Source organism: Colossoma macropomum, unplaced genomic scaffold (assembly GCF_904425465.1).
Source record: "Colossoma macropomum unplaced genomic scaffold, Colossoma_macropomum, whole genome shotgun sequence".
Taxonomy (NCBI): Eukaryota; Metazoa; Chordata; class Actinopteri; order Characiformes; family Serrasalmidae; genus Colossoma; species Colossoma macropomum.
The window spans coordinates 6,779,461-6,802,004 of NW_023494790.1; the positions used below are offsets into that span (position 1 = coordinate 6,779,461).

Here is a 22,544-nt window from a genome sequence, read left to right on the forward strand (position 1 = left end):
AGCTACAGATTACATGCTAATTTTCAAGGTGTTACTAAATAATATGACTGTGTTCGGGCTGTCAAAGTTAACATGTTAATGAGGCTTTAGCACAATAAATTTTGAACATTGTGTTTCTTTTAAAGCTGTTAATGCATCCTCCTGATTTGACTCTCTCTCGTTTAAATACAGATTTTAAATGGCATTTAAAGTGATCCCTTCAGCACTTTCATCACTGAAGGTGAAGAGTTCATTTTGAGAAACAAAAAGTTAAAAAAGGGAGAGTGGTGTCAACACGGTGCTACACAAGCTCTGTCCCTTAAAGGCAAATACACACTAATCTCCTGCTGTAAGTGGACAGGTTCAGAGAGAGAGAGAGAGAGAGAGAGAGAGAGAGAGAGAGAGAGAGAGAGAAACATACATACAAACTAGCTAATAATGAAGAGAGAGCAAGAGAAAGGTATATATATATACACACATACATACACATACACACATATAATACATACACACACACACACACACACATACATATACATAATAAATCTAGATAAAGACAAAGAGAGAGACAGAGAGAGAACATAGCTAAAGAGAAAGGAAGAGTAATGGACAGAGAATAAGAGAATAAGAGAGAACAAAGAGAGAAAGAGTAATAGAGAATGAGAGAGAGAGAGGGAGAAAGTGAAAGATAAAAGGTTGAGATAGTAGGAGGAGGAGAGAAATATGTGAGAGAGAGAGAACATAGTTAAAAGAGAAAGAGTAACAGAGAATGAGAGAGGGTGAGAATGAAAGAAAGAGAAAGAGAGAGAGAACAAAGAGAGAAAGAGTAATAGAGAATGAGAGAGAGAGGGAGAAAGTGAAAGATAAAAGGTTGAGATAGTAGGAGGAGGAGAGGGAGAAACAGGTGACAGAAAGAGAAGAAAGAGAGACAGTAGAGAAAAGAGAGAAAGAGGAGAATAAAGAGAGATGAGAGAGAGATAGAGATAAGAGAGAGAAAGATAAAAAGAGAAGCAGAAGGAGGAGTAGAGGTAGAAAGAGGTGAGAGAGAGGAGAGAGAGAGAGAGAGAGAGAGAGGAGCACGAGCGCTGGAGAAGTGAACTGTCAGTGTTCCCGGCTCTGAGGGTGTATCAGCGGGAGTGTGTCCTTTCAGATGAAACGACAGCGCTGCAGAAACACGAACTGCATTCACTGTGATTAGAATGCAGCGGAGGAAACGCAGGATAAAGAGAGGAGGTGAGGACGAGCAGGCACAGGAGACAGGCTCTGACAGAAAAGAGGAAAAACATGAGGAAAAGAGGAACAGAAAAGGAGAGGGAGCACTTTAGGGAAATATTAGTGGAGAAGGAAGGGAGAGAAAAACAGATTCTGACCATCTGAAAGGTCAATAAACGTTCATTCTGAGACAAAACCAAGGAACAATAACAAGTCAGTGCAGTGGCGCTATAATATGATTTTGTTTACAACCATGAAATGATGCACTGGAGAAAAGACTTTAAAAAGTTCCATACTGAGTTTGTTTGACTTCTAGTAGTAATTTTTCAGAATAAAAAATGCTAGGGGTAAGGAATATGGCAAAAATATAACAATAAGAACTCTGGATACAGTGGTTTAATATTCAACACACACACACACACACCGATCAGGCATATGTTATGTTATGACCACCTCCTTGTTTCTATGCTCATTGTCCATTTTATCAGCTCCACTTACTATATAGGTGCAGTTCTACAGTTACAGACTGTAGTCCATCTGTTTCTCTGCATACTTTGTTAGCCCCCATTTACCCTGTTCTTCAGTGGTCAGGACCCCCATGGACCCTCACAGAGCAGGTACTCTTTGGGTAGTGGATCATTCTCAGCACTGCACTAACACTGACATGGTGGTGGTGTGTTAGTGTGTGTTGCGCTGGTCTGAGTGGATCAGACACAGCAGTGCTGCTGGAGTTTTCTAAACACCTCAGTGTCACTGCTGGACTGAGAATAGTCCACCAACCAAAAATATCCAGCCAACAGCGTCCTGTGGGCAGCGTCCTGTGACCACTGAAGGACTAGAGGATGACCAACACAAACTGTGCAGCAGCAGATGAGCTATCGTCTCTGACTTTACATCTACAAGGTGGCCTGACAAAGTAGGAGTGTCTAACAGAGTGGACAGTGAGTGGACACTGTTTGAAAACTCCAGCAGCACTGCTGTGACTGATCCACTCAGACCAGCACAACACACACTAACACACCACCACGTCATTGTTACTGCAGTGCTGAGAATGATCCACCACCCAAATTGTACCTGCTCTGTGAGGGTCCATGGAGGTCCTGACCACTGAGGAACAGGGTAAAAGGGGCCTAACAAAGTATGCAGAGAAACAGATGGACTACAGGCTGTAACTGTAGAACTACAAAGTGCACCTATATAGTAAATGGAGCTAATTATAATAATAAAATGGACAATGAGCGTAGAAACAAGGAGGTGGTCACAATGTTATACCTACTAATATATATGTGTGTTATATGATGTTATATATTTATTTGAAAATAGTGCAAAGATAACATGGCAACTAAGAAATGTTATCGTTTTTTGAAAAATGTATGCCCATTTTGAATTTGATGTCAGCAACAAGTTCCAAAAAATTGGGATGGGAGCAACAAAAGGCTGGTAAAATTGTGTAATGCTAAAACACCTGGTGGTTAATTGGCAACAGGTCAGTAACATCACTGGCTAGAAAATGAGCATCCCAGAGAGGCTGGGTCTTTCAGAAGTAAAGATGGGGAGGACTTCACCACTCTGTGAAAGACTGTGTGGGCAAGTAGTGCAACAATTCAAGAAAAACGTTTCACAATGTAAAATAGCAAAGAACTTTTGCTTTTCATCGGTACATAATAACATTACAAGATTCAGAGAATCCAGAGAAATCTCTATAAGCAAGGGACAAGACTAAAAACTAGTATTGGCTAGCCAAGATCGTTGGACCCTCAGGCGGCACTGCATTAAAAAAAGACCTGATTCTGTAGTGGAAATCACTGCATGGGCTCAGGAGCACTTCTGAAAACCACTGTCTGTGAAAACAGTTCATCACTGAATGCTCAAATGCAAGTTAAAACTGTACTATGCAAAGAAACAATCATAGAGAAACAGGACCCAAAAATGCCACGACCTTTTCTGGGCCTGAACTCATTTAAAATGGACTGGTATCTTTTGGTAAACACTGAAAATGGGTCCCACAGACGCCAACACCACACAAGGGCTTAAGGCAGGACTTTGAAAGACCATAACATTCACTTAGTAAAGCAAATCTGCTTCTTAATGGCTGAAAAGAAACTATGTTAGATCATTGTCCTGCTGCATAGCCTGATTTTATTTCAGCTTCAGCACAGCAAAACATCCCCACATCATCACATTACCACCACCATGTTTGAACGTTGGTATGTTCCTCTTGTAAAAAACGTGCTTCACAGCAGATTATAAAGGGACCTGTGTTCTTCTAAGCATCTGCAGAACATTATCTCAAAATGCTTAGGGATTCTCCAGGTACATTCTTGCAAATGTAAGATGAGCACTTTTGTTCCTTCTGGTTAGAAGTGTTTTCTGCCTCAGTGCTTTTCCATGAAAGCCCCTTTTGTCTAGTCTCTTTCTTACTATGGAGTCATGAACACTGACCTTAGCTGAGGCTAGAGAGACCTGCAGTTCCTTGGATGTTCTCCTGGAACCTTTGGTGACTTTCTGTTCCTTCTTGATTTGTTTCTGTACCCTTTGGGGAAATTCTGGCAGGCCAGACACTCCAGGGAGAATATTCCAAGAGTTCTCAGTTTGCAGATAATGGCTCTCGCTGAGGTTTGGTGATGTCATAGAAACTTGGAAGTAGTTTCATAACCCTTTTCAGAGTCAAGTTTCAACAGCTTGCTTTCTCATTACGTTTGAATTTTCTCTATCAGGGCCCAGTGTGCTTGTTAGGGAAGTCAAAGTTAACGTGTTAATGCATTAACAAGATACATCATTAACATTAGTAATAGTTTTAACAGTGTTAATGTATAGTGTGACCCTTTGAATCGCCTGCAATTCCAGTCTGAAGACCAGCTGCTTGTGTGTTGTTGCTATGACTCTGCAGTTATAGTGCTCTTGTTCAGATACGGCTTCTAAACAGCAAGACATTCCACTGGTGGAAGATCATTTTCTCCACTTTTATTTGATATGGGTTTTTCACATGTTGGATAAATTTAGTACTTAAATAAATGAAATATTAATGTAAAAAATGTGTCCTGACTAAGATTCCCTTTATTTAATTTTACATTTAGTTTAAAGATCTCGAAACCTTTTCCTGTGACTGATATTCAGTACTAAAGGAAATCAGCACCGTATGACAAGGAAAAATACCACAGAACGTCTTCTCCGTCTTCTCATTGGTTTAAAATGATGACATTTTAATTAGCTGTAACTTGGATGGCTATTTAACTAATATTTGAATATGGGTAATTTTCATGTCATAATTTATATTAAATGGTTGTAGTGTTAGTATTTAACATTATTGCTGTCCAAACAAATCTCTAAAATGGTAACTTTACAGGAGAAAATCTAATGATATTTCAGTGACACCTTATTTTAAGTAGTACTTTTACATGAAACAAACACTTAAACTCTCAGTAACAAGTCAAAAACATGAGGGTTAAGATTAGGTTTTGGGTTGAGGTTAGGATTTGGATTAGGGCCAGGGTTAGGTTTTAGGTAAGGTTGGTAAGGTTAGGTTTTGTGTAATGGAAGTAACATTAACAACAAATCTACTTAATGTAAGTCATGTATCAACAGAACATTTACAAGATATTTACTTCAGTGTATTCAGATGCTTCATTACTGCTACTTGTTACTTAATTGATGTGTTACTGATAATCTATTAAGAGTTTATTAATCATCTACAAAGGACCACTCCAAATAAAGTGTTTTTTTTTAATGGAATTTTGGACAATTTCTATTGGTCCATTCATCAAGAATATCTGACATAATGTAAGGACAGCTGCTGCGCTCAAATGATGTATAAAAAAAATGAAGCACAGAACATGGCGTGTGTGTGTGTGTGTGTGTGTATGTGTTGGGGGGGGTGTTGTTTTGGGCTATATCCAGACAGTCCTGTGGGGGGACGGTGCTGCGTCCCTAACGGCCACTCCATCAGCCCACCGCCAAATTGAGCTGAGAGAACACACACACACACACACACACACACACACACACACACACACAGAGCCAACGGCCTCAAACTCAGAAGACTCTAGAGGCCTCTCACTCTGGAATTTGGAATGAGCTCTCTCTGTGTGTGTATTTGTGTGTGTGTGTGGAGAAGCTTCAGGGCATTTGAGTGTGAGACACACAGCTCTGCAGCCAAGTTCACACACTCACAGATAAACTGATTCAGTCTCACATGCACACACACACACACAGACGCACACACACACACACACACACAATCTGACTGATCTTACTTTCAATATTTTGGCAATTTAAACATAACTCACTGTGCATGTTGTCATATTTAAATATTTCCACATTAAAGGCTGATTAACACCTAATTAACTGTTTCCATAATAATGACTGCCACCTCTCAGCCAATCACAATCTCCTCTGAACAATAATCCCTCCATCAAGCCAAGGAAATCTCCAATAGAACTCCTCAAAACAAACCTGCAGTGAGAATGATACTGCAGTAAGGTAGAATTATTAGACTAATATTTATATCTATCTAGGGAACATCCATCCATCCATCCATACATCCATCCATCCATCCATCCATCAGACCTCAACATCACCACATGGATCATGAGAAGCAAAAAAGGCTAAACCAACTTCTAAGACTGAACTTTGGAGATGTGTCTATAGATTTCCTGAACAGAATGGAAGCTATAATAAAGCTAAAGAGTGGACACACTAAATATTACTTAAAAAGGTGATATATTTAGTTGTTGAGGCTTCTGTGAAATGTTATGTTAAATATATGCAACATGATATTTAGTTCCCTGAATGTGAAAAATTAAAGACTTGTACTTAAAGGCCATTTTGACTGGATATTTTGTAAGTGAAACATGACCTCTGACTGACTGCACAGTACTCTCACAATACTCTGAGTACTCTCACAGTACCCTCATAGTACTCTCACAGTACTCTCATGGTACTCTCATAGTACTCTCACAGTACCCTCATAGTACTCTCACAGTACCCTCATAGTACTCTCACAGTACTCTCACAGTACCCTCATAGTACTCTCACAGTACCCTCATAGTACTCTCACAGTACTCTCACAATACTCTGAGTACTCTCACAGTACCCTCATAGTACTCTCACAGTACTCTCACAGTACCCTCATAGTACTCTCACAGTACCCTCATAGTACTCTCACAGCACTCTCACAATACTCTCACAGTACCCTCACAATACTCTGAGTACTCTACAGTACCCTCATAGTACTCTCACAGTACTCTCACAGTAACCTCATAGTACTCTCACAGTACTCTCATAGTACTCTCACAGTACCCTCATAGTACTCTCACAGTACTCTCACAATACTCTGAGTACTCTCACAGTACTCTCATAGTACCCTCATAGTACTCTCACAGTACTCTCACAGTACCCTCATAGTACTCTCACAGTACCCTCATAGTACTCTCACAGTACTCTCACAATACTCTGAGTACTCTCACAGTACTCTCACAGTACCCTCATAGTACTCTCACAGTACTCTCATAGTACTCTTACAGTACCCTCATAGTACTCTCACAGCACTCTCACAATACTCTCACAGTACCCTCATAGTACTCTCACAGTACTCTCCCAGTACCCTCATAGTACTCTCACAGTACTCTCACAATACTCTGAGTACTCTCACAGTACCCTCATAGTACTCTCAAAGTACTCTCAAAGTACTCTCACAGTACTCTCAAAATACTCCTCTCAAAGTTTCTTCCTGTTTCCCTAGGGAGTTTTTTCCTTGCCACTGTCGCCACTTGCCACTGGCTTGCTCATGGGGGCTTGGACCGGGATTTCTTTCTGTAATGCTGATTTCCTTGTAAAGCTGCTTTGTGACAACACCTGTTGTAAAAAGCGCTATATAAATAAACTTTACTTACTTACATACTCTCAAAATACTCTCACAGTACTCTCAAAATACTCACAGTACCCTCACAGTACTCACAGTATTTTCACATTACTCTCAAGGTAATCTCATAGTAAGCTTGCATAGCAGATCTCATAAATGCATGCATGTTTACACAAATTGTGTGTCAAGCAAAAGGCTGAAACACACCTTACATAAATACATCAACACTCAGTGCTTCTGCCCCTGGTGAACAACTGTTTACTGATATCAGAAAGGTCATCTCTACCACCAGCTGGGTATGACCACGGGCACAAATATGCAAGAGTGGAGATTCGCTTAAAACATGCTGTGTTTATTTCTTTATGCGGCTTCAGTTTCTTTCAACAGCAAAACACATCTTCTGGTTTATATAGCCTCTCCTCCAAGATCACAATCCCACATTAATGTAGACACAACTCTACAAGTTCCATTGTCAAAGAAAATGTATTCATAACAAGCCTGTGTGATTAGATAAAAGTAATGAATCAGTACATTAATCCTTTCAGTACACAAAATTATTCCTCCCACACGCAATCGCAAGCTCCCCATTTTAAACAGGAAAGCAATTAGTGTTTACTGTAACTCCAGCTGGAGTCCAACTCAAAGAACTATGAAAGTACAGGACTTGGCACGTCTGAGCCACTTCAGATCACCACTGAATGATCCGTCTTCTTGAGGTGTGTTTACTTTCCAAGCCTGCACTTTATTTAGTCTGTAGGTGTACAGGGGGTCATTGTAAATGACAGCACTGTTACAATGAACTGCTCCCACCTGTATAAATAAATAAATGCAATAAATGATTCATCAAACGGAAAAGAGGCGAGATATCATTCTCTATAAATCAGCACCATGGACAGCACCAACGCCAGCAGCAAGCTGAAAATGATGGTTTTCGAAGTGGTTTCTGGACAGTGAGAATAAGTACAATAATAATACCAGTGAAAAACATGCTTATTAACTGACACAAATAAAAGCAACAGTTAAAAACAAAAATGAAAACAATCAAAACTGTAACGTCCACTGCAAAACTACCTATTTTTATTCTACCTTTATCAAATACCTACATTCACAGTGTTCACCATTATACTAGAAACTCGGTGACATTTTATTTTGAGTGCTTCTTTTTGGATGAAACACTCAACGGACTCTCAGTAACATGCCAAAACATGTGAGGGTTAGGATTAGGTTTTGGGTTGAGGTTAAGTTTAGGGCCAGGATTAGGGCCAGGGTGAGGGCTAGGATTAGGTTTTGGGTTGAGGTTAAGGTTAGGATTAGGGCCAGGGTGAGGGTTAGGATTAGGTTTTGGGTTGAGGTTAAGTTTAGGGTTAGCATTAGGGCCAGGGTGAGGGTTAGGATTAGGTTTTGGGTTGAGGTTAAGTTTAGGGTTAGCATTAGGGCCAGGGTGAGGGCTAGGATTAGGTTTTGGGTTGAGGTTAAGTTTAGGGTTAGCATTAGGGCCAGGGTGAGGGCTAGGATTAGGTTTTGGGTTGAGGTTAAGTTTAGGGTTGGCATTAGGGCCAGGGTGAGGGCTAGGATTAGGTTTTGGGTTGAGGTTAAGTTTAGGGTTAGGATTAGGGCCAGGGTGAGGGTTGGGATTAGGTTTTGGGTTAAGGTTAAGGTTAGGATTAGTGCCAGGGTGAGGGTTGAGATTAGGTTTTGGGTTGAGGTTAGGGTTAGGGTTAGGATTAGGGCCAGGGTGAGGGCTAGGATTAGGTTTTGGGTTGAGGTTAGGGTTAGGGTTAGGATTAGGGCCAGGGTGAGGGCTAGGATTAGGTTTTGGGTTGAGGTTAAGGTTAGGATTAGGGCCAGGGTGAGGGCTAGGTTTTGGGAAAGGTTGGTAAGGTTAAGTTTTGCGTAATGTTATTAACATATTAACAATACATCTACTTAATGTAAGTAATGTATCAACAGAACATCTACATGCTATTTACTTAAATGTATTCGGATGCTTCACTACTGCTTCTCCACTGATATGTTCTTGAGGTGTTACTGATGATTAATAAACTCTTAAAAGATTATCTATAAAGTACTGCTCCAAACAAAGTGTTACCAAAAAAAAACCCCAAAATACGAAAGTAAATAAGTGTAATACTTTTCAGAAACTAAAACTATTAATTGCATCCTTAACACTAACAGAAACTACACTGAAATCAAAGCTAAGATAAAAAAAATTAAAAACGAATGAAAACTACAACAACCCTGCTCAAACTCAATGTCCATAAAGAAAGAACATCAGAATAGAACACCACAGATCATCATCAAATTTGAAACAGAACAGGGCTGTTAGATTTCCTTTTTTTCTTCCATTTCGAGAAAGTTAACTCTGATTCCAATCCGAAAATAGAATTGATGATGAATAGATCTGATGATGCTTCCAAGAATATGATTAATAATGTGTCCAGAAGCATCAGCAGATGTATTTACAGAGATACTACTACTACTACTATACTACTAGTACTACTACTACTACTACTACTACATGAAGATTCACTTGAAAGAGGCCCCGAATATTCTGTTGTAACTCCCGTTAGGATGAAGCAATCTGAACCAGACATAGACGCTACATACCTTGACGTATGTGTAATCTATTGCATTACATGCGATGCTGGAAGTGATCTCCGTTTTCTGCCAGACACGTGAAGGGGTACGGGGGTATGCACCAGGAAGTTGCAAACGGAGGTTAAATGTCAGAACGGCTGTCCAGCGTCTACCTCATCGCTCCAACGCAGGGGCATCCCAGCTTGTTCGAAGCTCCATATACTGAGGAGCACATTGCATATTGTTTCATTCAGATTGTTTCGTCCTAGCGAGAGTTATAACAGAATATTCGGGGCCTCTTTTGAGTGAATCTCCCTGTAGTAGTAGTAGTACTACTACTACTACTACTTTTAATAGCCACACTTTTCTGTGTTGTAATTTTGAATTGGTTTCTAACTCTGGAGCATATTTTCATCCACTTTCAATGCAAATTACAAGTGATAAAATGAAAACGCGTGAAAGAAACATTGTGATTTTCCATCAAACACACTTTTAGCAATACAAATGCATTATGTAATTTCCTGCAAAAGCAGTTGTCTAATAAGCTTTTGTTAATCGATAAAAAAAAAAATAAATAAAATTCTACTTACAAACTCTACTTATGTGTGTGTCACAATTTCTGTACCTTTGGCTTTCTTGACTTCCCCATAACCTACTGATAAGGAAATGTCACTCATTCATTTATTATTATTTTCCCATCATAATGGTTATGATTTTGCAGGGATGTTTCTCTGTCAAATAGAGCCGTTAGAACTCTAAATTCATTGTTTTTCTTGAAAAATGTCTAATGTAGGTTTTTGCAACATTCCAGGTAACAGAAAATTGACTTCATTCCTGAAATACTACCTTAGCGTTCCCATTTCTACAGCTTACATCAGCAAATGTTTTGAAGTGTTTAAACATTTTCCACAAAAAAACACTCTGGATGGAAATGTAGTGACGGTGTGTGAACTGAAGCTTAATCTTTGTCAAATACAAGAACATAATAAAAGCACAGTTAATTTAAAGTTTGATTGTAGTTTGTCATCTTTAATTTGATCATGAAACTCTCATTAATCTAGTAAGAAACACCTTCCAATTCTTTGGTGTGTAGCTGCTGTATGAGAGCCCAAGACCTGAAGCTGTTTTGTCTGATGTCTATAAATACAACACAAAACTTAGTGTTTATTATTTTATCCTTTATTTAGTGTCATCAAGTAACCTAAAGATTAGTGTTTCTCCAGAATCTCCTGTCTTCTGTTTAGCTCTTTACGTTTCTTAAGGACTTGTTCATGATATCTTCATGATAGTTTGCTTCAAAAGCTTGACCCTTCGTTCACTACTTGATGTAAAATCTACGGGTTTATAAAACTCTACTTGGGCTTTATTTATGTGAGCTACTGCAACCAGAATCTTCTACATATAATGCCAGGTTTTCTATGTATATCAAGTTAAAAATCCCTAAATCCAGCACTGCCTTCGACTCTTTTTTCCCCTTTTTTCCTTGGTGCCTTGCAACACTTGCCAGGCCGCCATTGTAAATAAGAATATCATTGTTGTCGGAAGAAAACCTTGTATTTCCATTTTTGACATTTTTCAGTTTTTGACATAATTTGAAAATACTTGTTACCCTTTAGATTGTGTGTAAATTTCCTGAAGAATGGACGAAAAGAAACGGCCCAAAATTGCTTGGAAAAATGTCTGGTTCCATTGACTTACATTAAAAATAAAGTAGGTTTTTTTCCTTCTCCTGTGAAGTCATCATATTGGAGATACGAGGTTTTCTTCCGACAACAGTGATATGCTCGTAATGTCTTGCCTGGTTAAATTAAAGGCTAAACAAAGTTTTAAAAAAAAATGGATTGTGTTCATCCATTTTGTCTTGTCCACTCCCTCTTTTTCCTTTATCTGGTCAAACTGTGAATTGATTCATCTCAGAATATGTCCAAAATAAGAGCTTTAGTTCAGTTATTTGGGCTTCGAGTGAGGAGTGAGGCTTGATATGCTCAAGAATCCATTTGTTTATCATTCAGGGTGCTCTTGAAAGTCTTTGCCAACACAAGTCCAAAGACATCAATATTTTTCTTGTCTCACTTTTTTAATGTTCAGCTTTGATAAAGAACCACAAAAAAGTCCACAGCCTGGACAATTCTGGTCTTTTCTTTGCAGAGAAGCATCACTACATTTGAAGATCTTTTCACACTCCTTCATCCTGGCCTATCTTTATTGTGCTTCTTGATTTCTTGGACATTTTGTTGTTGAAAACTGATCAAAGCAAGAAAAAGCTGTCAGTGTAATTATCAACACCCCTCACTGCCAGCATCTGGTTGTTCAAAATAACACATTGCACATCTCTTTTTTAAATAGATCATTGTGTTGTAATGGTGAGATTTCCAGCACTGTAGTCTTACATGATAGGTTGGAGTTATTAAGAAGAACGACAGGTGATCAGTACTGCACCAGAGGGGGCGCTCAAGAGTACTGAATCTCACAGAACCTCAGCCGACCCACAACTTCTATTCCCAGGATGAGGCTGAACCTCATCTAGCTGAAACAGATCTTGAAGAATGATGAAGACAATATTAAATACAACTGTTCTACAATCTAACCGAGAGGGCACTTGTACAGTCTGAGGAAATAGAGGCGGGGGCTAGAGCCCTCCCTGGGGTCTCTCTCTGCATGTGCTTGGTCACCAGGCACAGACCTAAACAAACCCAACAAACGTATGCATCACCTTTCACACAAGGCAGGGTGCACGCACACATACACACCGTTTCAAGTAGTATCAAAGTGTACTGCTGTACCTTCCAATGTCATTTATTGAACATGCTTATATAAGGCACTTCATTACATAATCACAGGCAGAGAGCGAGAGAGAGAGAGAGAGAGAGAGAGAGAGAGAGGAACAGAGAGTACAATAAAAAGAGAGAGAGAGCAATAGTGAGAGGGAAGGGAGAAATATGGAAAAATATGAAGGAGGTTTTTTTGCCCTGCGTGTTGCCTCTGCACTTATTCTAAAATCCCACAGCTCTGCGCTTATCTTTATACACGTGAAGTGCTCTGTGGAGCCGCGGTGCATTTTAAACCCCATGTCTCCTTTTAACCTGAGTTATGAGCTGGAGTTTTGGACCTTTTGTTATTTTCCAAAGTGCTGGGTCACTTCTCCAGCCAAAGACTATACGGAAAAACTTTACTCTAGGATGCTGTTCATAAGGCTACATGACCCCTACATAAGCTTGTCATAAGAACTGGCATAACCCTATGTTAATGTTTATAAATACTTATTCCAATAGGCATCATTCGCTATAAAGGTTACGTTTGCCAATTTTCATCCAAGTTAGCTAAAGTAGCCTTTATGACAGATGACGCCTGTTGGAATCAGCATTTCCAAACAGTTATGTAGGGTTATGTCCGTGGCCATTGCCAGCTTATGTAGGTGTCATGTTGTCATGTAGTCTTATGAACAGCACCCTACAGTAAAGTGTTACTGACTGTACTTTGTCAGTGCTGATAATTGTTCCATCCTAATTATTAAATCCAAGTTTCAAGTTTGATTTATTTAGGCACATATCAACTATTTTATAAATGAAAGACAGCAAAGTGTTTTGCAGGGCCCTGCGATGGACTGGCGACCTGTCCAGGGTGTATCCTGCCTTCCACCCAGGGACTGCTGGGATAGGCTTCAGCTCCCCCCACCGACCCAGAAGGATAAGTGGCTTAGAAGATGTGTGTGTGTTTTGCAGGACCGCCAGAACTTTTTGACGCCCCACTATTTTTGAGTTCAAGGTGCGCATGTAAAAACCTTCGCTTTATACTAAATAAGGCCTAATAATACTCAGTGGCAGAGCCAATCAGAATCTCCATTTCAGCTGGGAGGCGCTTTCAGACCTGCCTTGTATGGTGCGGACCTGTCAAAATTTTTTCTTGAGTTTGGTTTTGACAGGCAAATGCTCCACCTGAACTCAGGTCCCACCCAAGTGTGTAATTTAGTGCACTTTAGCCCTCGCAGTCCACCATCTGAACCAAAGAAAAGAGATATAACGTCACAAAAAACAGAACTGTGGAGTGGACTTTAGAGAATGAACTGGGTATGAAAACAGCCAGATGCTCTTCAGAGATGTTAGCTAACAAATACTGCTACCTGAGGCTGCATCTACTGAAGCAGCATCAAAACAAAGACTGACACTGATCATGATCAGGTTCAGAGGAGGGTAAAGTAGCCTAAATGAATACACAAGTAAAAGTATTGATACTTAAATAATTATATACGTAATTAAGTAAAACTACTGTCCCTAAATCAACTTGAGTACAAATACAAAAGTAGCAGGTTAAAAATCTACTTAAGTACTCAGTACTGCAGTGGAACACCTTAGTACATTCAGCCTTTATCAGCATAAGAACTAAAGACCATGCAACTATGATCTTTGCTTTTTGGAATTTTTTTTTTTTTTTGGTTTAAAATACAAAGCACCAAAACCAGAGATGTAACCAATCACAAAGCAGTACAAAATTACCACCATCAAACATATTGAAATTAAGCACAAAAAAGGGAAATAGTATTTAAATACGAATGGCTAAAATGTAATGGAGTCAAAAGATTCCTTTACTCATTAATATACTTTAGTAGATGTATCATGATTTGAAAATATGCAGGAGAGTAAAAAAGTACATATACTTGAGTAAATGTAACTAGTTACTACCCTTATCTGAATAGGTTGATAAAGCTTTTCTATTGCTTTTCTATTATGCTTTGTCCCACCATTTTTGGAGGTGTGGCACCACCCCTGGTGTTTTGCCAACAGTTGGCAATAACAAAATAACACAAAATCTATTCTCAAATTTTGTTTTTTTACTCACCTTAAAAATGGAATGAGGTAGAAAAGGGGGGAAAGTCACAGGTCGCTATCCCTTATGCATTTTAGGCTTAAAACAAGCCTTGCTGACAACAACTGCAACTCCTGATGAATGTCAGCTATGTATGAATGCTAATTCCACCATAAAACTGGTTTCCAAATCTGGCTTCGATCAGTCTTTGTACAGAAGCTAAGCCTTTAAGTACCACAACAATGTCTACCTCTTTCACACAAACAAACCGTGTTGTCTAATAGCACCAGCTTCATCTTAATCTTTTCCTGATAGCTCCCCTACCAGCTCTCCTCTTCATTACCCTGATCATTTGGTGGCTTAAATGAATGTTTGGCCTGGTGCATGTGTGCCCACTTGATGACTTCTTCATTAGGATTCATAGTTCCATGTGCTCTCACTCTACCTGATGATCATCTGCCTCGTAGCTCTCTGGGACTGATAATAAGGCCAACAAGAACCATTAAACAAACAAAGCCACTAAACAAGAAATGCTAACAAAACCACAATTACAATACCGCTAACGGAGTCGATAAACTAGAATCGCTAACAGAGCCATTAAACTATAACCACTAAAGAAGCCACGGTCAATCACAAAACTGCTCACAGTCACTTTCACAGAAATGCTAACAGACCAACTAGAAGGTCAACAGAGCCAGTATTGTATTACCACTAACAAAGGCGCACAACTAAAAGCACTAACAGGGCTTTATCTAGATCACTAAACATGTCACTAAACTAGAACCACTGACAAAACCTCTGCCTATCACAAAATAGCGAACAGAGTTGACATATCAGAGTCAACAAACTGGAACTGCTAACAAAGTCACTGATCAACCAACAGAGCTACTAAATTAGAACTGCTAACAAGGCCTCTATCAAAGAACCGCTAAAGAGCCGCCACTAAACTATTCATTAACAGAGCCAAAATGACAGAACTTCTAACAAAGTCACTAAAAAATAGTTTACACCATGCACATACAAGAACATGGGGCATGTATAGCAACTTTGATTCAGTTCAATTCAGATGAGCGTTGTTATCATAATACTGGTAACCAATACATCTGCCATTCAAATACCAAGAAGTTTAAGCACTCACAAGCTGGATATAATAAACGAAGAGGTCATTTCACTAATTTATCATTTACAATCTAGACTTTACAGTACACGTATAGTGTGTGTATGTGTATATATATATATATATATATATATGTCTTGGGGCCATTTTATGATAAAGCTATCTAGAACAGCCATGAACAGTCAGAACAGCATAGATTAAACACTCTTTGGAGATATGGCCCTGTAGATTTGAGACAAATGGACTAATTTGCATTTATAAATCACTCCAGCTGGTTTCCTGATATGTTTAATCTGCAGCGAGAAACTGTCAAACAATAAAATGTTGCAAAGCTGAAGTCAGCTTCTCATTCAGCAGCTTCTTCTTTGAAATTTCCCATTCCACCTTAAATGGTGCAGCAGTTACAGTTTGGTGCCTCAAGCGCCTTTTAAGGTGGAATGGGAAAATTCAAACAAGAAGCTTGAGAATGAGAAGCTGACTCAGCCTCTAATGTTGAAACATTTTACAAGAAACTCTTCTGCTTTTCTGGAAACGTTTCCTGCTGGAGATACGAGAAAATTGGCTATAGCTAAAGCTTAAAGCAGAGCAAAGAAAATCTCTTTTTTATTACATTTTTTCGTCCATACTAGGACATTAGCTAGCACGCATCATGACATATTTTCAGCCAAGATGCTAAAATGTTACTTCAAGAAAATGGGCATAAAATGCTGTGGCTCTCAAGGTGGTGTGATTTTTGTTGAAAGGACAAAATGGCTCTTTTTAACATTTGGGTTGCTGACCCCCGGGCTAGAGAATGGCTACCAATGATTAAGCATCAAGAGATGGACTGTAGATGGAATACAATAATTATGCGGAGAAACTCAAAGTTAAAGAAAAAGAACTGGGTGGCGACAAAAGGTTTTGGCCTAAAGTTTCTACGACATGTGGTATATCCCGACAGTTCTAAACAAACAGTTACTAACATAACTGCCGTTTCTTTACATTTGTATGGTCATCAGCAACTATAGATTTATTAGCTGAACAATGCATATATCTGCTAGGATTGACCAGTGCCAGGTAAAGCACACCATTACTAGAATCTGGAGCAGATGTGTTCTCTGGAGTGATTAATCAAGCTTCACTATCTGATGAATCTAGCTTTGGCAGATGCAAAAAGAACACTACCCACTAAAATGCACAAGGCAGGAAGGTTTGGTGGAGGAGGGATATTGATCTGTTTATTAAAGTCATGGACAGTTTCAGCAAAGGGTAAAGTTAAATCTACAGCATACAAAGATGTTTTAGACGATTACATCCTTTTAACTTGTGGCAACAGTTTGGGCAAAACCCTTCTCTGTTCAAGAATAACTGTGCCCTTGTTGCACAATTGAACAAAGGTTTGACGAGCCCTGACCTCAACCCCACTGAACCCCACCCCTTTAAGATGAATTGGAACATCGATCGAGCCAGACCTCCCCCAACTCCCTCACAAATGCTTGATTGACTAAAAGGGCACAAACTCCCACAAAAACACTCCAAAATCTTGTGGAAAACCTTCCCAGAAAAGTAAAGGCTATTGTAACAGCAAAGGGGGGCAACTCCATATCAATGCTCCTGGTTTTGGAATGGTATGCCAACAGGCTCATATAGGTGTGATGTTCAGGTGTCCACATACTTTTGGCCATAAAGTGTATAACTTTCTGGTCATTTCAGTGGAACATCCTTGGTAAATTTAAGAATTAAAAAGTTTAGGAGTTCATGAGGGCCATTCAAACACACCAACTCCCCCACAATTGGGATTCTGTGACACTGCTGCACAAGTTTCCCTTTTCAGTGATGACCAATATGACCAGATATGTCTGTTCTAGAGTGGCACTGACGCATAAATGTAATTGTAGGACACTAGGGGGGCGGGAAAAACTCGATTCTTAGATGCATCGCGATGCGGACGTGAACGATTCTGAACTGATTCACAAATGTCAAAAATCGATTTTCTAAATATTTAATTTCTAACGTAATGTTGACGGAACGCAAAAGGCGGAATTTGGAAGTGGGTAAGTGCAGCGCCCGGACAGTCTGTGGCGGCACATAACAAAAACACAACGGGATGAGTGAGAAATCCGACCGGCTCCCTCTGCATTAAAGCCAGGTTAGATCAGGAGTCACAACACAAATGTTAATAAGAGCCGTTTTGTCCTTTCAACAAAGTTAAACCACCTCGGGAGCCACAACATTTAATGTCCAGTACGTGTTAATGTCGTAGTATGGGCTAAAAATATAAACGAGAGCGCAGATTTACTTCGCTCTACTTTAAGCTTTAGCCGTTTTCCTCCCATCTCCGCCAGAAAACTTTTCTTCAAAACTAGAAGAGTTTCTTGTAAAATGTTTCAGCATCCGGCTGTTTTACGAGGCTGAAGTCGCTTCTCATTCGCCAGCTTCTCGTTCTAATTTTCCCGTTCCACCTTAAATTCTGCCTTAGGCGCCGAATGTAACTGCTGCACCATTTAAGGTGGAACGGGAAAATTCGAAAGAGAAGCGAGTTCATTTTCGCAACTTTTTTTAACTCTCGTTGCAGATTTAACCAACCGCGCTGCTTATAAATACGAATAAGTCCTCCAAATGTTCGTCTTAATCTCTGTTTTTTCGTTCGACCTCGGTGCTGTGTGACCTGCTGTCTGTTCTCGGTCGTTGAGAACCAGGGCTTTCGCGCTATGCTGCACACTTTGGAGCCGAGATTCAGCGTCCAGTCTCGAAAATACCCGCCCCCCACTCGACCCCCCACTCTCTACAACGAGACCAAAACCGAAGTTATAAGATCACTAAAGAAAACGGGAAGGATGGCTGTAACGTGCTGCGTGGACACCCATCACCACTGGATCTTATTTCAGGGTAACAGCGCATTTTATCGCAGATGAGTGGCAGCAGCGTCTCTGAATGAGAGCCTTCTAGTTCACTTGCCACATCACTTCCATTTGATTTATTAATAAAAGATATTTTAGATATTTAAAGCAAAGTATTTGTAATGATCCATAATGCATTTACATTATGGATCATTACAAATACTTTGCTTTAAAACTACCAAGTTTTTAGACAGTAGGAAGATAGAAATCCTGTATAGAGAAAAAAGATGCATCGAGATGCATCGATAATCGTTTTATAATCGCATCGCAGCCTCTGAATCGTAATCGAATCGTGAGGTGCCTAGAGATTCCCACCCCTATAGGACACTAACAGTCTGAGGGGGATTTAGTATCACCAGGGCAAGTAAATAATGGCAGTACACAGCTGAAACAATTAAAAACAAAGTAGTAGTAGGGTGATCTGTAACCCACCTGAAAAAACGCTGGGGATCTTGGACAAGAAACTCTTGACCGTGCGGATGGGGATGCCATTCTTCTCTTCCTGCATTCGAGCGATGATGTCCTCCATCTGCAGAAGAGGAGGAGAGAAGGAGGGAAGAGGAGAGGAGAAGAGAAGAGAAGGAAGAACACCAGAGAACTGAGTGTTTTACAGCCTCACGTCATTAACAATCAAGATAATTACACCCTCCTTAATTAAGCTCCTTTTCTATGTAATCATGGGATAACTTCTCTCTGTAATTATATGTACTCATTCAGTACTCTCATTTGCTTTGCATGGCAGGAATTACACATCCTACTCATCACTGAATATTGTGCAAGAGGGAGAATGAGCCGGAAATTTTTACATAAATTTCTTTGCTACACTCTGAAGTCTGTATGGGAGCTAAATGTGTTGGAAAAAAAGTTGCATTCAGCTTGTGCAGGTGCAGCTGTTTCGAGGGCCTGAGGCCTCTCTGTTAAAAGGCTGGGGTCTGGAATTTGGAACATAGATATTTTGGCCCTACATTAAGGATGTGCACAGGTACTTGAGTGTTTTAATAGAGAAGAGAAAATTACATTTCTAATATATATAAAAATAACACACACACACACACACACACACCCCGATCAGGCATAACATTATGACAAATGTATGGGCATACATTTTTCAAAAAACAATAACATTTCTTAGTTGTCATGTTATCTTTGTACTATTTTCAAATAAATATATAACATCATATAACACACATATATTCTATTAGGTATAACATTATGACCACCTCCCTGTTTCACCGCTCATTGTCCATTTTATCAGCTCCACTTACTATATAGGTGCACTCTGTAGTTCTACAGTTACAGACTGTAGTCCATCTGTTTCTCTGCATACTTTGTTAGCCCCCTTTTACCCTGTTCTTCAGTGGTCAGGACTCCATGGACCCTCACAGAGCAGGTATTATTCACTATTTTTAGTGGTGGATCATTCTCAGCACTGCAGTAACACTGCTGTGGTGGTGGTGTGTTAGTGTGTGTTGTGCTGGTCTGAGTGGAGTTTTTGACATAATTTGAAAATGTCTGTTGCCCTTTACATTGTGTGTAAATTTCATTAAGAATGGACCAAAAGAAATGGATCAAAATGACTTGGCAAAAAGTCTGGTTCCATTGACTTACATTTAAAGTAAAGTTTTTTAAAAGGAAAAGTTTTTTACTTCTCCTGTAAAGTTACCAATTTGGAGATACAAGGTTTTCTTCCGACAACAGTTATTATATATAATATATACATACATACATACATACATCATCTAAACCGCTTATCCTTCTGGGTCGCGGTGGGGTGCTGGAGCCTATCCCAGCTGTCATTGGGCGGAAGGCAGGATACTCATAAATTAATATCATAAATAATAAATCAGTCGGTCCAGATTTTTGCTTCAAACAAACTCACAATGGTGTATAGCACATGAGCAATTGATTAAACAAGCGGAATCGGGTGAGCTCCTGCTCATTTGGAATGAAAACTTGCAGCCACACTGGCCCTTTGCGGATAACACTGGACACCCCTGGTGTATAGGAAAAGATCTCCCAAGTGTTTAATGCCTCTAAAAGCCCTGAAAGTTGCAAAAATGGTGCCTAATGACATTGTTTTATGATGCTGTTGAGATCAGATTTAGGCTTAAACCTATTTATGGTGGAGAGTTAGATACAAAATGTTATAAAACAAAATAGTGCCTATCAAAAACATATTTTCAGCCTTTACCACAATCAACTTTACATACTAAACTCAAGACATGTGTGGGTTCACTGGTGGTTTGAAATAGTAAATAATATGGCTATGTTTGCATTGTAGACATGGCAACTTCGGCATCACCACCACTGGAACGAAAATCTGAGTCACTAAGTTTTTCTACAATGAACCATTTCACATCAAACCACTCTAAATGACTGGTATTGGCACTCTTCAAAACTTGTTTGTAAGTCAGAAACCTGAGCCTGACCAATGATTACAATTGTTATTGTTGTCACTGTTGCTGTTATGTGGACTTGAATCAGGGCTCCATTAAGAACAAACGCCTGCAGTGGCTCTGGAATCAGCTGGGAATGGTAACCAGCGAAAAGGCCTGTCCTATTGTTCTTCGCCATCACCGTCATCTTCTGCCTCACAGTAAGTGCTGACCCCATTACACACAGACATGGCTCATCTGCCCACACGTCCAACTCTGACTGACACACACACACACACACACACACACTCTCACTCTCATGCTGTCACTCATTTTCTCGTGCTCTTACTGACAGCGCTCCCTCTCCCTCTCTCTTGCTCTCCATGCTTATCTCTCCTCCCGCTGATTCCCCTCACTGTTTCTCTTTCTACCAATCTCACCATCACGCTGCTTCTTCTACACACTCACTCATGTTCAGATGAAAAAACTCCCTATTTTCGCCCACCGGTGCAGCCTGGACTGTCCTGTAATGTGCAAGACTCATGACTCAACTCAGTAGCCAGACTGAAGCTGTAGTGCAGAATAAAATGAAAAACTCATATTTTAGGAAATAAACAAAATACTTTTAAACAGACCCTCAGACTTTCCCTACACACTTGACAATAGGAATCCCTGCCACTAATCTGAAGGGCATTTCAGTTCTCGGATAGGTCGAGAAAGGTTTCTACCAGCAAACACTCAATTTGAATCAAGGAAGGGAATCTATAAAATTGTAAACTTCAGGTAGTACCATATATTCTTATATTTTATATCAACTGATGTGCCAGATGTGCATATGAGCACAGCTGCTGCTGCTGGACCGAGAATAGTCCACCAACCAAAAATACCCTGCCAGTAACGTCCTGTGGGCAGCGTCCTGTGACCACTGATGAAGAACTAGAGAATGACCAACACAAACTGTGCAGCAGCAGTTGAGCTACTGTCTCTGACTACATCTACAATGAGGTAGTCTACCTAATAGAGTGGACAGTGAGTGGACACAGTGTTTAAAAACTCCAGCAACATTGCTGTGTCTGATCCACTCATACCAGTACAACACACACACTAACACACCACCACCACATCCCAGTGCTGAGAATGATCCACCACCCAAATAGTACCTGCTCTGTGAGGGTCCATGGGGGTCCTGACCACTGAAGAACAGGGTAAAAGGGGGCTAACAAAGTATGCAGAGAAACAGATGGACTACAGTCTGTAACTGTAGAACTAGAAAGTGCACCTATATAGTAAGTGGAGCTGATAAAATGAGTGTTGTTACAAGGATGTGTTCCTAAAAGTGCTCAGTGAGCGTATATTGCGACAGCATCACAGCACATATAGTGTGCTGCATCTTCCCATGTACTTGCAGCAGATCCTGGGAGTTTAATTAGTGTGGTAAATGTTCTTTCAGCATATGTTCAAGGCTTGTGACTCGAATATGATTCAATAAATTGGGTCCACTGTCTATAAACTTCAGGCGATGGACTTTATGGACTTGATTACAGTAAAGATAATGGCCATGTGTGACCATTGCCCCATGCATGCAGGCAGTAAACCGCAATCTCTACAAGCTAAAGCAAACACTAGCTAATGCTAGCCTAGCCTGCTCTGATAGCAGAGAGGTTTGCTAGCTGGCTAAGGGTCATTTGCCTGCTGTCAAGTTCAGTTAGCTACCGAGCGCACAAATGGACTGAATCAATCTG

At 40.0% G+C, this 22,544-nt stretch overlaps 1 protein-coding gene across 1 annotated transcript in view; it reads right to left on the reverse strand.

Annotated features, from left to right (window-relative positions):
- Positions 1 to 22,544, reverse strand: part of rgs7b (regulator of G protein signaling 7b) — a 173,416-nt gene that overhangs the window by 73,101 nt on the left and 77,771 nt on the right. Inside the window, 1 exon segment of the mRNA XM_036571991.1 lies at positions 18,860 to 18,956. Coding sequence (XP_036427884.1) covers positions 18,860 to 18,956 — 97 coding nt within the window.